Here is a 16,093-nt window from a genome sequence, read left to right as displayed (position 1 = left end):
TCAGGTAATTCCTTGAACATCATACGAGAGCCCTGCCTTGTTCTCTCGGTCCTTCATAAGTTTATCAATCTAATTCCTGTACTTCTGAAGTTACATATATTACAGTTCGAGTTTAAAATGAGTCAGGCCGAAATCAGGAAACTTATTCCTGCCCTAAGGATCACGATAAATAACCGCCGCAGGAGATTATCAAATCCCCTAGGACCCGAGGGAAGATTGATCAACCTAAGGAAGACCGTCACGAGTTTGGTGAAGGACGAGAGGATTGAACTTAATTATAATCGTGCTGATGAAGCTCGAGGCTATGCTGAAAGAGTGAGTTATGGAATAAATATTAATGGGATATATATGCAAATTATATCATATTTATTAGCAAATGTCAAAAACCTTATACTTGTAACCTAGGAGCCTTTGTATATCAGCGGCCAGTTCCTCACGTGTTCATTAAAAATGGACAACTAACCTAAACTTCCCCCCCTCCCCAACCTAACCTATCACCCGTATCCTTAACTACTTGACTAACGGTGCGACTCCCCCTTACACTGCCGTATTCTAAGTTAGCTGTAATCATACATACATGTGGCCGCTATCATACATAAACCCCGTACCTTAACCTACAACAACTTAAACAAATGACCTAACCTAATCTTGGGTGGGTTTGTCTCAGTTCCTTAAATAATCAAATAGGTTTAAATCTAGAAACAAAATCAGTGGCCAGTTCCTCCCACGTGTGTAAAAAATAGACATCAACTAACCTACACTTTCCTGCCCCTAACCTAACCCACAAGCCGTGTCCTTACCTACTTACCTAACAGGGGGCTAACGCTCCCTGCAACCCCCCTTAGATAATATTACGGTAGAGTTCCACACAGCGCCATTAGCTCTTGCCAGTACATAGGAGCTTGATGTTTTTTCTTTTTTCGCAAGTGAAGTGAGCCCACGGCGGAGCAAAAACCATTAGATATCGGTAATATATCAATAGAGTCGAATGGTTTCTGTTCAGTCGTGGGCTCGCTTTGCTTGCAAAAAAAGAAACATTAAGCTATGTACTGGCAAGCGGTAATGGCGCTGGGTGGGACTCTACCAACCCTTACACTGCCGCATTTTTAGTCAGCCATTACGATACATACAGGTGGCCGCTATCATGCATACTCCACAATTCCTTTAATAATGAATTTGGTAAAAATCTAGAAAGAAATTTAAATAATTGTGGAGTGCGGTTTTAGTAAACATGACATACACCAATTCAAATTCTGGAGTCTTTGTATACCGATGGACAAAAACACATGCATGTTGTATAAGATTTGCGTTTATTATATTTACGAATGGGGAAATCTAAATAAGTTTTTTCTTACAGAAAAATTTCTATTTTTTTTAAATGATATTTATTTTCACCACAAATAAATACCTTACTTTGTAAAATATTTATATATATATCTATATCTGCCGATACTGGGGATCCCGGGGTTTTGGGTGGGGAAAACATACTAGGAGAACGGTATATAATGATAAAACTAACCTTTTCTTCTCTATACATTATTTTCTTGGACGTATAATAAATCCATGGAAAACTGCACAAATTATCGGTGTCCTTTACTACTGGTAGGCCTATATTTTTCACTTGTTTGTTGACATTCTACGAAACGGTTGTATTTGCTCCCGTTCGTTAGTATGCACATTCGCGTAAACCAGTTTTAGAACTAATATGCATAAACTCCCCCCCCCTTTATTTTGACCAATAGGATTACTCGTTTGCTTATAAGCCCTCCTCATTTTTACCGACATTCAAGTATTTGACCGACATATTGCTTGCTTTTCAAATTAAGGTTGTAGCTTAGCATGTAATAATAATAATAATAATAATAATAATAATAATTCACTCTTTATTATGAGGGCTTTAAAAGTGCTCAAGGTCCCATAATAAAGGGCTCGGGTTTGTATAGTTAAGAAAAATACAAATTAATTCCAAGTTAGTTATTTTTTTGGAGCATTTGTATATCAGCGGCCAGTTACTCCCATTTGGATTTAAAATTGACATCAACTTATCTAAATTTTCACCCCCTAACCTAACCTACAAGCCGTGGCCTTACCTACTCAACTAATGGGGGGGCGTTACCCCAATTTCCACTGCTGTATTCTAAGCTAGCCATAATCATACATACAGGTGGCCGCTATCATACGTACACCCCATTTTTTTATTTTGTTAAAACTCATGTTTTTGAAAACTTTTTACAACTTCTTTTTTCTTTTATTTACGCCTACTTATCAGTTAAGGAATTATACAGGAGTTACCAAAGACTAAAGGTAATTTTTTTTTTGTAGCTCATCAGTGATGCTATTAAATATGGTGACCGACATAGACCGACAATGGAAATGGCAAGTTATTGGCTGGAAGAGAAACAACTTGTACACAAGTTATTCAAGGTTAGTCAGATTTTGTATTTGCAATGTACTGTACAGTATCTAGTTATTGGTTATTGGTTTTTAAATTTATACCAAACAAATATTCATTACAAATTACTTGTACAGTAAGTGGTTTTGTCATTCAGTGCTTCTCTTAGAGCAGGTATGGGCATCTGCTCGTCAACTGGGGACCGAGCTTAACTATATCCTAGTGAGTGAGGGCCCCATGATGATGCGCATATGCAAGAATTATTACTTGTCTAATACTGTATAAACCGATCCTTTTTTTTATTGCAATTCTTCCCTGTTTTATTTGTCTTACTCTGAAAGTTTATATAAAACTGACATCTCTCATTATTTCCTAATGATAATAATCATAATTACTGGTATAAATAACCTAGACAGCCTTAGGGGATGCAGAACAAGAAGCTGCGGGCCACAGGTTGCCCATGCCTGTCTTAGAGTAAGGGCTAGCTTTACAAGCATAACATGCGAGTGTCATCACTAAATTTCTTCATGATTCACTGCTGCTCTTTAATCCGATTTTCTCCTCTGTATGTATCGTACTTTATATGTGAATACCTTATTAAATGCTTTCCTAATTTTAATTGCTATTATCAAGGTTCCTGATCTGTAGAAAACTTTGCGGATGATTTTTTGCTCATTGCCTTATAATAAACCATCAAGTCAACCCTGATCTACAAGTTAGTTCCTTGCATCAAGGATAGTTATTGCTTGTTCACATGTCTGTACAAACAGTTGCATAACATTTACAGCACTCTACCTATTAGTCTGATCATGACAAACAGTGTGAATATACTTAAATATACCATTGTTATAGTACATTAATAGTATATTTAGCATTGTAGTTAGAAGATAGCACTTATGATCCTGAGTGTTTACAATAATGTAGCGTAGAATCCCTACAGGATCACCATCTCTTAGGCGAGATTGCTAAAAGAAGTTTCCTTTTTTCATCATCATAAACGTTTTCTTGTTAGCTCATCCCTATACCTCCTCAACAGGGTTATAAGTGATATTAGTTCTCTTCTATCATGTACTTTGTCTTCCTAAATTCCATTCAGGACTTTGTATTCATCTATCACTCCCAAAATTTTCTGGTCCTTCCTACAGCTTCTTAACATGCTACTTCCATATTTACTGTTTCTTAATGTCTTTTTCCTCATCCTTTCTCATCACATGTCCAAACCATCCGAGTCATTTGAGTTGTTCAGGTCTTTTTCCAGCTTCTGGATGCCATATTGCTCCAATTCTTTGGTATTAATATGATCTTCCCATCATACGCTATCCCTGAATCCTGATATTATAAGAGAACGCCTTATCTAAATCTCTTTCACTATCATTGTCAATGTTTCTGCTACATAGAGTGGTAGAGTACTTATATAACACATTGCTTCAATTCTCTGCTCTTAATATGATCTTCCCATGATACTCTATCCATGAAACTTAATATTATAAGGGCATGCCTTATTAAAATATCCTTCATTATCATTTTCAGTGTCCATGTTTCTGCTGAATAGAGTGGTAATCATAAATCTTTGTTCTCTGTAAGGATGTTTAACCCTTTTACCCCCAGGCTATTTGGAAATTTCCAACCCTTAACCCCCAGAGGGTTATTTTTTTCCCAGCACATTTTGCAGTATATTTTTTTTAAATTGCTCTAACAGCCTTAATTTTTGTCATGGAGAGGTCAGGTTGGTCTCATTCTCTTGGAAAATGCCTGAATTTTCTCGAAAAATTATCAAAAATATGAAAAAAAAATTTTTATAGCCTTTTTTTTCGAGGACGTACCGGTATGTCCATGGGGGTAAAGGGATGGCTTTTGTGAAACGTACCAGTACGTCCTTTGGGGGTAAAAGGGTTAAGTTGGGAGTTCGTATGCCTACTTGCCAAGTCATCAGCAGCCATTAAAATCAATTTACGCTAATATTTCCTCCGTTGGTAATGTACTTAGAGTTGAGCAAGTCTAACGTGACAGAATTAATTTTTTCTTTATTAATATTGTGATCCGTATTTCAGGTTTTAGTACCAAGGCTGAAAGACACCCAGTCATCTTATACAAAATTGCACAAAGCCCCTAAAGAACACCCTGGTCATCATTATGAACGTGCTGTATTAGAACTAAGAGGTAAGCTTTTTCTTTTTACTCGTTTTGTTGTTGTGGTGGCCGATGTGGTAACATCCCTGACTGGTGAACGCCAGATTGGGGTTCGATTGATTGATTGATTTAAAGTTTTCAGGCATCCTGACATCTGAGGTCATTGACGCCGGAGACTGGGGTTCGCGTCCCCCTCAAACTCGTTAGTTTCTTTGGTCGGTGCAATTTCACCATCCTTGTGAGCTAAGGATGGGGTTTGGGGGAGCTTAAAGGTCTACCTGCTGAGTCATCAGCAGCCATTACCTGGCCCTCCTTGGTCTTAGCTTGGGTGCTGATCATATATATATATATATATATATATATATATATATATATATATATATATATATATATATATATATATATATATACTGTATATATATATATATATATATGCGTAAAAATCACAGGAAAACGTGATGCTCAGATGCAGAAGAACCACAGGGAAAATGAAAATACAGAATATACACTTGAGTCCTGACTAGTTTCGTGATACTTCCTCAGAGGACTGATTTATTGAGAGAGGTTTCTTACATTTTATAGGGAAAGCAAAAGTACGAACATACATATAGAGATTTAGAGAACAATGACACTCCCTTACCCGCTACCTGGGTTTGACTCAGGTGTGCGTAGGCGGAGTCCGAAAGCTCGTTAGACACCTGCTAAAAAGGGTCATTTCTAGTGGCGGGTATATTCTTGTTTTCTTCTTATTTTACTTTCATTACAGTTATTTATATGTCAATGCGGTAGCCTTATCTATATAAATACATAAGCAAAACATACACAAAATTACAAATATATATACATATATATACATACATACACATATATGTGTATATATGTGTATGTATGTATATATTTGTATATATATTTGTAATTTTGTGTATGTTTTGCTTATGTATTTATATAGATAAGGCTACCGCATTGACATATAAATAACTGTAATGAAAGTAAAATAAGAAGAAAACAAGAATATACCCGCCACTAGAAATGACCCTTTTTAGCAGGTGTCTAACGAGCTTTCGGACTCCGCCTACGCACACCTGAGTCAAACCCAGGTAGCGGGTAAGGGAGTGTCATTGTTCTCTAAATCTCTATATGTATGTTCGTACTTTTGCTTTCCCTATAAAATGTAAGAAACCTCTCTCAATAAATCAGTCCTCTGAGGAAGTATCACGAAACTAGTCAGGACTCAAGTGTATATTCTGTATTTTCATTTTCCCTGTGGTTCTTCTGCATATATATATATATATATATATATATATATATATATATATATATATATATATATATATATATATATATATATATATATATATATATATATATACACTGTATATATATATGGTCAGTCTCTAGGGTATTGTCTAACTTGATAGGGCAATGTCACTGTCCCTTGCCATTCAGGAATGACCTTCAAAAGCCTATAATGATGTATATATTTATTGTGTTGTGACTAAGCGGGGAAGTGAAAACTACAGCACTGTTAGTAAGATCAATGAAAATTGCCCTTCTGCATATCAGAATCTAAAATGCAACCATCCCACAACAATACAGACTTCTTGAAGATCCAGACAATTTGGAATTTATTTGTGTAGAAGCTTAAACACTGATATCTTATCTCTCTCTTCAAAAGCCTTCATTTTAGAACCCCTTGCTTATAGGCCTAATTCAAAAGCCTAATTTTATAACAATATTAATAAACTTCATTAAAAGAAAGAAAAATACTGGTGTCTAGTCTTATGATTGTACAGTACTATATCATACTCTCACAGTCTCTTACTTTCTCGAGATAATTTTGAGTGAAAATACTGTAGTTTAGGTCTCATGTTAATCTCATGATTACATTACAAGAATTTTTCAATATTAATCTTACCCGATGATCATGTAGCTGTCAACTCCGTTGCCCGACAGAAATCTACGGTCGGGATACGCCAGCGATCGCTATACAGGTGGGGGTGTACTCACCAGCGCCATCTGTGGTCAGGTACTCCAGTACTTCTTGTCAACAAGACCTCAATTTTTCCTCTGTCGTGCCACCGGCAAGACCTACATGGATACGCTGTTGATTTTGGAGTCTTTTGTTCACGATTTGGTGAAGTATTTGCTCTAAAATTTAGCCTTCGCTGTACAGGAAGCTTTAGCCTTAGCTTAGCAAGCTTTTGGTATTAATTTGATTCATTGGTTAACGATCTTTGCTTTACTTTGGAATTCCCCCTTTGACTACTTCTAAAATTCAAGATGTCTGACCATTCCCAAGTTCCTAAATACAGGCGATGTAGTGTTAGGACTTGTAATAGGCGTCTTCCGAAGGCCTCTGTTGATCCTCACACCGTATGTTCCAATTGTAGGGGAAAATCCTGTCAATTGGAAGATCGATGTGGGGAATGTGCTGGGCTTTCGGAATTCGATTTTAATGAATTCCTCAGATATACTCGTAGGTTAGAGAAGGAGAGAGATAGGAGGAGTTCTTCTCGCTCTTTGGATATTTCCTCTCCCCATGCCCCTCAACCTTTTCCTTCCCCTGTGGTGGTGACCCCCGAACCTGCTACGAGTGCTCAGCCTGCAATGGCTGATATGTTGCGTGCCATTCAGGCTCTCGGTGATAAGGTGGAGTCATTGGTTAGTGACCGCAATCAGCTCTTGGCAGATGTCAGAGAGCTGAAAGCGAAGAGTGCAGTGGGAAGTGTTAGTGCTAGTGCTGTGCATAGTGTCAGTGTCAGTGTTGCGCATGAGGATGCATCTGTGCGTGCCAGTCGTCCTCCCAGTCCGGGACCTCTTGCAAGCTCCCAAGCCCAGGGGAGAAGCAATGTCGAAGGACCAAAGGGTTCGGCAGGCCTTGATCGGCGCACAGATGTATCCTCAGTGGTTGCGGACGTATCTGCTAAGGATCGTCCCTTCCACTCCCAGACGAATGAGCCCTTACATTCCTCGTCTGTGGAAGAGGTTTCCAGGAGGAAAAGGTGGACTAAGGTCTCACGACCGCTCAAGCGTAAAGTCCCTTCCGAGCTAGTCCAACGGCCCAGGTGTAGCCACTGGGTCAGTTCGGACTCGCCGCAGTCATCTGATGACTGCACACCTCCTAAGAGAGGTAGAGTGGTCCCTCAACAGGCCTCTGCTCCAACCACAGTAGACCCTAAGTGGTCCATGCTGCAGACTATGCAGTCTCAGCTTGCGGCTTTTATGCAGGAGTATCATGCAGAGAAGGTTAACACCCCTCCTCCTGTGAGAGCTCCTCCACCGTTGCGCAGTCCTCACTGCCAGACGCATGTTCGTGCTGCACCTTCTGCTTACATGCGTGAGCTGCCGCATCGGGAGTTGCCGGGTTCCAGCACTATGCGGCATTCTCCTCAGCCCATGCAGCATGCTCTGCAGACCTTACAGCATGCTCCGCATACCATACAGCATGAGCCGCATTCCATGCAGCATGAGCCTCATACCATGCAGCATGAGCCTCATCCCATGCAGCATGAGCCGCATACCGTGCAGCATGAGCCGCATACCGTGCAGCATGAGCCGCATCCCATGCAGCATGAGCCGCATGCCATGCAGCATGAGCCGCATGCCTTACAGCATGCTCTGCATACCACACCGCATGCTCCTCAGCCCACCGCAGACCCTCCCTCTCACCGGCCCTCTGCTTTTGTTGTTGCCAGCTCACAGTCTGTCCAGCAGAGGCATGATGATGGATCCGCAGGTACGCATGCACCCGTTCTGCAGGATTCAACCGTTCAACTTGCTGCTCTGCCTTTGCCTCTTACAACTCAACTGTCGGGTGAGGAGGTTTCTGAGGATGAAGCTGCTCATCTAGATGATCCTCACTCTGATGTTGAAGGACACAAGTCTTCGCCACCCTCCTTAGACTTTCGCAAAGTCCTTGCTTTGTTCAGAGAGTTGTACCCTGAACACTTTGTGTCTGCAACCCCTCGTTCTCCTCCCTCCGAGTTTGCTCTGGGCATGCAGACTACTGCGCCTGCCTTCACCAAGCTTGTTCTCGCCAGATCATCAAGGAGAGCTTTGAGGGTTATGGGGGATTGGTTGCAGTCCAAGAAGCAACTGGGAAGGACCTCTTTTGTGTTTCCTCCTCCCAAGCTGGCTTCTAAGTCGGGCGTCTGGTATGCCACGGGAGAGGAACCTGGCTTGGGGGTTCCTGCCTCTGCCCAGGCCGACTTCTCAAGTCTGGTTGACTCTCCCCGCAGGTCGGCTATGAGACGTTCGAAGATCTGCTGGTCCTTTTCAGATCTTGATCACTTGTTTAAGGGAGTCTTTCGTGCCTTCGAGATATTCAACTTCCTCGATTGGTGTCTGGGAGCCTTAAGCAGGAAGACTTCCCCTTCTGACAAGGACTCAGCCATGCTGATCATGTCCAGCATGGACAAGGCAATACGGGATGGGTCTGGCGAGCTTGCGGCTTCTTATGTATCAGGGGTCCTCAAGAAAAGAGAACATCTGTGCTCCTTCTTATCTGCTGGTATCACCCCTTGCCAGAGGTCAGAGTTGCTGTTTGCTCCTCTTTCCAAGTGTCTGTTTCCGGAGGAGTTAATTAAGGGGATGGCTGCCTCTCTTCTCCAGAAGGATACGCATGACCTCATGGCTTCTTCTGCACGTAAGGCTAAGACCTTACCTTCCGTGCCTAAACCTTACCGCCCCTTAGCAGTTGATACACCTGCTTCCAGGTTCATCCCGCCCTTTCGTGGCAGAACCTCCAGCAGAGGAGGTACCCGTGCAGACAGTCACCGTGGCAAGTCCAAGAAGGGTTCCAAGTCCACAAGAGGCAAGTTTTGACTGCCTTCCTCTCCAGACAGCTGTAGGAGCCAGACTCAAGACCTTTTGGCAAGCTTGGGAGAGCAGAGGTGCAGACGCTCAGTCTGTGAAGTGGCTGAGGGAGGGATACAGAATTCCGTTCTGCCGCAATCCCCCTCTAACTACATCTCCCATCAACCTCTCTCCCAACTACAAGGAGAAGGACAAGAGGCTAGCGTTGCAACAAGAGGTGTCGCTCTTGCTACAAAAGGAGGCAGTGGTCATAGTCCGGGACCATCAATCCCCGGGCTTTTACAACCGTCTCTTCCTGGTAGCCAAGAAGACAGGAGGTTGGAGACCGGTGCTGGACGTCAGTGCGCTCAATGCTTATGTCACCAAGCAGACGTTCACGATGGAGACGACGAAGTCGGTCCTAGCAGCGGTCAGGCAGGAGGACTGGATGGTCTCGTTAGACCTGAAAGACGCATACTTTCACGTCCCCATCCATCCAGACTCCCAACCTTTCCTGAGATTCGTCTATGGAAAGGTTGTGTACCAGTTCCAAGCCCTGTGCTTTGGCCTAAGCACGGCACCTCTTGTGTTTACGCGACTGATGAGGAATATTGCGAAATTCCTTCACTTGGCAGACATCAGAGCCTCCCTCTATTTAGACGACTGGCTTTTAAGAGCTCCCACAAGTCGTCGCTGTCTGGAGAATCTCAGATGGACTATGGATCTGACCAAGGAACTGGGCCTCCTGGTCAATTTAGAGAAGTCCCAGCTCGTCCCATCCCAGACCATTGTTTACCTGGGTATGGAGATTCAGAGTCGAGCTTTTCGGGCTTTTCCGTCGGCCCCAAGGATCAACCAAGCCCTAGAGTGCATCCTGAGCATGCTGAGAAGGAACCGATGCTCAGTAAGGCAGTGGATGAGTCTAACAGGGACACTTTCATCGCTGGCCCTGTTCATCGAGTTAGGGAGACTCCACCTCCGCCCCCTTCAGTATCATCTGGCTGCTCACTGGATCAAGGACATGACACTAGAGACGGTCTCAATTCCTGTTTCCGAAGAGATGAGGTCTACTCTAACGTGGTGGAAGAACAGCATACTTCTCAAGGAAGGTCTTTCGTTAGCTGTTCAGACCCCCGACCACCGTCTCTTCTCGGACGCATCAGACTCGGGCTGGGGTGCGACATTGGACGGACAGGAATGCTCGGGAACATGGAATCAGGAGCAAAGGACACTTCACATCAATTGCAAGGAGTTGTTGGCGGTTCATCTGGCCTTAATGAACTTCAAGTCCCTCCAGCTAAACAAGGTGGTGGAGGTGAACTCCGACAACACCATAGCCTTGGCTTACATCTCCAAGCAGGGGGGGACTCATTCGAGGAAGTTGTTCGAGATCGCAAGGGACCTCCTCATTTGGTCAAAAGATCGAAGGCTCACGCTGGTAACGAGGTTCATTCAGGGCGATATGAATGTCATGGCAGATCGCCTCAGCCGGAAGGGTCAGGTCATCCCCACAGAGTGGACCCTTCACAAGAATGTTTGCAGCAGACTTTGGTCCCTGTGGGGTCAGCCAACCATAGATCTGTTCGCTACCTCGATGACCAAGAGGCTCCCATTGTATTGTTCTCCGATTCCAGACCCGGCAGCAGTTCACGTGGATGCCGTTCTGCTGGATTGGTCCCATCTCGACCTGTATGCATTCCCGCCGTTCAAGATTGTCAACAGGGTACTTCAGAAATTCGCCTCTCACAAAGGGACACGGCTGACGTTGGTTGCTCCCCTCTGGCCCGCGAGAGAATGGTTCACAGAGGTACTGCAATGGCTGGTCGACGTTCCCAGGACTCTCCCTCTAAGAGTGGACCTTCTGCGTCAACCTCACGTAAAGAAGGTACACCCAAGCCTCCACGCTCTTCGTCTGACTGCCTTCAGACTATCGAAAGACTCTCAAGAGCTAGAGGCTTTTCGAAGGAGGCAGCCAGAGCGATTGCCAGAGCTAGGAGGACATCCACTCTCAGAGTCTATCAATCTAAATGGGAAGTCTTCCGAAGCTGGTGCAAGGCCAATGCAGTTTCCTCAACCAGTACCACTGTAACCCAGATTGCTGACTTCCTGTTACATCTAAGGAACGTTAGATCCCTATCAGCTCCTACGATCAAGGGTTACAGAAGTATGTTGGCAGCGGTTTTCCGCCACAGAGGCTTAGATCTTTCCTCCAACAAAGATCTACAGGACATCCTTAGGTCTTTTGAGACCTCTAAGGAACGTCGGTTGTCCACTCCAGGCTGGAATCTAGACGTGGTCCTAAGGTTCCTGATGTCATCTAGATTTGAACCGCTCCAATCAGCCTCTTTCAAGGACCTCACATTAAAAACTCTTTTCCTCGTATGCCTAGCAACAGCTAAGAGAGTAAGTGAGATCCACGCCTTCAGCAGGAACATAGGTTTCACATCGGAAACGGCTACATGTTCCTTGCAGCTCGGTTTTTTGGCTAAAAACGAGCTTCCTTCACTAGTACAAACTTTCATCCTTTACTAGGAAATTGATTCAAGTGTAGCTGGAATTCAGCAGTTAAAACTTAAGACGAGATGGTGGCAATAGCTGGTAATTTCAGCCCCTTACCAGTACACTGGACAGCCACTTTGATTCCAGTTGCTGAATAAAAGACGTGCTATCGGCGCTTCTTCAAATTTAGCCTTTAAAATCTCCTTTTTTTCTTTAGAGCATGTGTGAGCATGTATGCTTACTAATGCCCAAAGCGCACCTGTCTAGGAGTATAGAGAAAATGCAGCACTTTATGAGTGGCAGTATGGTGGATACTTTCATACGTTATGCCCCTTATGCAAGAGGTATGTATGCCACTTGGATTCCCCATGTGAGGAATATAAGTCGTAGTCACCCTCACAGTGGCAGGTGTATGGCAGGAGATGGAAAGAGAATTCCAAAAATGCTGCTTCTTCTTTGGGCTCGTTCTTAAGTTTGAAGAAATTGGCTAAACCTTCCTTCAACCCACGGTACTCTGCCCTCTGACCTTTCCCTATCGGATGACCAATACCACGTACATAACTTATTTACGAGTAAGGAATCATTCCCAATACGAACCTATCATCTCAAGGTATGAGTATACTAGGATAGTCTTCTCAGACGGGTCAACTATTGAAACGTACCGGAAACTAGGAGGCATCGAAGTGTCCTGGGAATGATGCGGGAATATCCAAGAGTATGAGAGGAACAAGGGTAGTTGTTAATGTCCTCACCAGCAGCTTTGTCTTCCATGAACCAAACAAGGAAGTAGGAGCGTTCAACTCCTATATTTCATACCATAACTTGTTCCTTGGAAGGGGAGGATTCTGGTACAGTGTTGCTCCTCCCCTAAAACCATGAAGAGCAGTGGTTAGTGTCTTTCTAGTCTCAGTCTGATAAGCCGTCGTGTGCTTCGGTGACCAATTGCTCTTCTTCTTTTAGGTGGGACACCTAAGGGCACAGCTATAGGTGAGCAATAAAATAATGAAATAGGGTAAAGCGAGTACGTAGGCCCTTAGTTCCATGCCAGTCGTCCAGAAAGTGAGAAAAAGGGCACTGCCATTTCCCTCATAGAATTGACTGGTTCCAGGAGGAGCAAGCAAGAGTCAAAACTTCTTCCCAAAGGTCGGTAAGTTGTCCAGGACATCAGCCACCTGTTGAGATACTACCACTAAAGAGTTTTTGGGTTCTTTGACTGGCTAGAGAGTACTACATTTGATCCTTCTCTCTGGTTACGGTTCAATTTATCTTTGCCTACACACACACCAAATAGTCTGGCCTATTCTTTACATATTCTCCTCTGACCTCATACACCTAACAACACTGAAATTACCAAACAATTCTTTTTCTCTCAAGGGGTTAACTACTGCACTGTAATTGTTCAGTGGCTACTGTCCTCTTGGTAAGGGTTGAAGAGACTCATTTAGCTACTTAAAGCACCTCTTCTAGGAGAACTCTCCAAAATCAAACCACTGTTCTCTAGTCTTGGGTAGTGCCATAGCCTCTGCAACATGGTCTTTCACTGTCTTGGGGTAGAGTTCTCTTGCTTGAGGATACACTTGGGTACACTATTCTATCTTATTTCTCTTCCTCTTGTTTTTATAGTTTATATAAGAAAAATTTATTTTAATGTTACTGTTTTTAAGATATTTTAATTGTTAATTACTTCTCTTGTACTTTATTTATTTCCTTATTAGTGTTATTGTTCTTACGATATTTTATTTTAATTGTTAATTACTTCTTTTGTAGTTTGTTTTTTTAAATATTTAACTTAGCCGGTGAATATATAATAGCTGCTGCTCCAGCGGCTCGACAGAAAAACACACAAAAACTCGCGAGCGATCGCTATGAAGGTTGCGGGTGTGCCCACCAGCGCCAACTATCGGCCAGATACCGCATATGCATGTAAACAAGCCTCAATTCTTCTCTGTCGGCCTTAACGACAAGACGTATCATTACTCGCTGTATAACCTGGAGTTTTCTCAACAGACTTGGTGAAGTACTTCATTTTGGTTTGAGCTTTCGCAGTGCAGGTGTTTTTCCTCAACTTAAACTCTTGAACTCTTTTTTGGACAGATTTAATTGTTGATGACTTGGATTGTTTTTTGGACTTTCTTTGACTAATTCAAAATGGCTGACGCTTCTCAAGTTCCTAGATTTCGTAAGTGTAATGCTAGGGATTGCAATAGGCGTCTTCCAAAGGCATCTCTCGACCCACATACTGTGTGTTCTAATTGTCGGGGTAAAACCTGTCAATTAGGAGATCGGTGTGAGGAATGCGTGGGCCTTTCGGAATTCGATTGGCTAGAATATGACAAATATTCTCGTAAGCTAGAGAGAGATAGGGTGAGGAGGAGTTCCTCTAGATCAGTAGATTTTTCCTCTCCCCATGCCCCTGAACCTAATCCTTCCCCTGTAGTGGTTGTGCCTGAACCCCCTACTGGCACTCAGGAACCATCAATGCGGGACATGTTACGTGCCATTCATGCTTTGGGTGAAAGAGTTGAGTCATTAGCTACAGATCGTAATCAACTCATGGCGGACGTTAAAGAGCTAGTGTCAGAGTGCCACAGCGGAAAATCGTGGGAAAGTGATTAGTGCGCAAAGTGTTTTCAGTGTTGCGACCGAGGGTTCGTCTGTTCGTGCCTGTCGTTCGCCTAGTCCGAGACCTCTTGCAAGCTCCCAAGTCCAGGGGAGAAGTAATGTCGTACGACTTATGGGTTCGAGAGGCCTTGATCAGCGAACAGACGTTCCCTCTATGGTAACAGGCGTGTCTCATCAAGACCGCCCCTACCATAAGACGAGAGAGACCATTTTCTCCTCGTCATCCGAAGGCTTTTCGCATAAGAAACCGTGGAGCAAGGTTTCAAGGCCCTTGAAGCGAAAGTCAGTCCCTTCAGGACAGGTCCAGCGTCCTGGTTGTAGCCATTGGGACAGCTCTGACCCCTTACAGTCATCGGAAGACTGCTCGCCGCCTAAGCAGCAACGTTACACAGGCTCAGAGAGTCTTGGTGTAGGCAAGGTTGTGCAGTCTCAGACGTTAACCCCGTCTTTTACCGCACCCATTCCCGTTGATCCTAAATGGGTTGTACTGCAAGACATGCAGATCAAGCTCGCCTCCCTTATGAAAGACTATTCTGCTGAAAAGGTTCACGATGATCCTCGCCGCTTAGCTAATCGAGATCCTGGCCTTCAGCCGCCAAAACGAGCCTTTGCTCGTCCTGTTGACGTTGGCGTTGCTAAGTCACGTCAATCGCGCTTTGTAGAGCCTCACTCGATGCAGTCACGTGTTGACTTTCAGCCGCATATGGACGTTCAGCCACTTCCTAATGCTCTTGTTGACGTTCAGGACGTTCGCCAACCAGCGGAGTTGACTTGTTTTGACGCTGAGCGTCAACCACCGCAGTCTAGAGTTGTTTTGACTGCTCAATCTAGGCAGTCAAAACAATCTCGAGTTGACGTCGAGCGTCCTCCCGCTCCTGTTGTTGTTGACAGTCAGGCTGTTAAGCAGTTACATGACGTAGCGTCCTGGACTGCTACTAGTACACCAGTGTGTGTGGACTCTGCGTGTCAAGCATTGCCAACCCCTTTGCTTGTTCCTCAGCAGTTGTCGGATGAAGATCCTTCAGATGAGGACGTTGCTGACCCTCATCATGATGATCATCCTTCGGATGTTGACGAACCTAGAACGGTTCCTCCTTCAATGGACTTTAAGAAAGTCATGTTAATTTTCAAGGAGCTTTTTCCCGATCACTTTGTTACCGTTGCTCCTCGTTCGCCACCGTCTGAGTTTGCTCTAGGCTTACCTGCTCTCATGCCAGCCTTTACTAAGCTAGTGCTCTCTCGCTCTTCCAAGAGAGCTTTACGACTTTTAGGCGACTGGTTGGATACCAGGAGGAGTTTGGGGAAGACGGCCTTTGCCTTCCCTCCGTCAAAGCTCTCGTCTAGATCGAGCGTCTGGTATGCCACGGGAGAAGTTCTCGGCTTGGGAGTCCCAGGGTGACTTCTCAAGCCTCGTAGACTCTCCCCGCCGCCTAGCCGTGAGACGCTCGAAGATTAGTTGGTCCTCCTCGGACCTTGACCATCTGCTGAAAGGCGTATACAGGGCCTTTGAAGTTTTCAACTTCCTTGACTGGTCATTAGGAGCTTTAAGTAGGAAAATCTCGTCGACTGATAGAGATGTTTCCTTACTGATAATGTCTTGTATGGATAAAGCCATCCGCGATGGTTCCAATGAGCTCGCCTCCTCTTTCACGTCGG

At 43.9% G+C, this 16,093-nt stretch overlaps 1 protein-coding gene across 1 annotated transcript in view; it reads left to right on the top strand.

The window, feature by feature from the left end:
* mRpL17 (mitochondrial ribosomal protein L17) overlaps positions 1 to 16,093 on the top strand; it is a 31,465-nt gene continuing 15,372 nt past the window's right edge. The window contains exons 1-3 of the mRNA XM_068353450.1: positions 1 to 315; positions 2,323 to 2,424; positions 4,444 to 4,552. Of these exons, the coding sequence (XP_068209551.1) occupies positions 118 to 315; positions 2,323 to 2,424; positions 4,444 to 4,552 (409 nt within the window). The 5' untranslated portion in view covers positions 1 to 117. The remainder of the gene's footprint in view (positions 316 to 2,322; positions 2,425 to 4,443; positions 4,553 to 16,093) is intronic.

Source organism: Palaemon carinicauda, chromosome 2, assembly GCF_036898095.1.
Source record: "Palaemon carinicauda isolate YSFRI2023 chromosome 2, ASM3689809v2, whole genome shotgun sequence".
Lineage (NCBI taxonomy): Eukaryota > Metazoa > Arthropoda > Malacostraca > Decapoda > Palaemonidae > Palaemon > Palaemon carinicauda.
The sequence above is the reverse complement of the archived record's forward strand: the minus strand, read 5'-3'. Positions and strand labels throughout refer to the sequence as shown.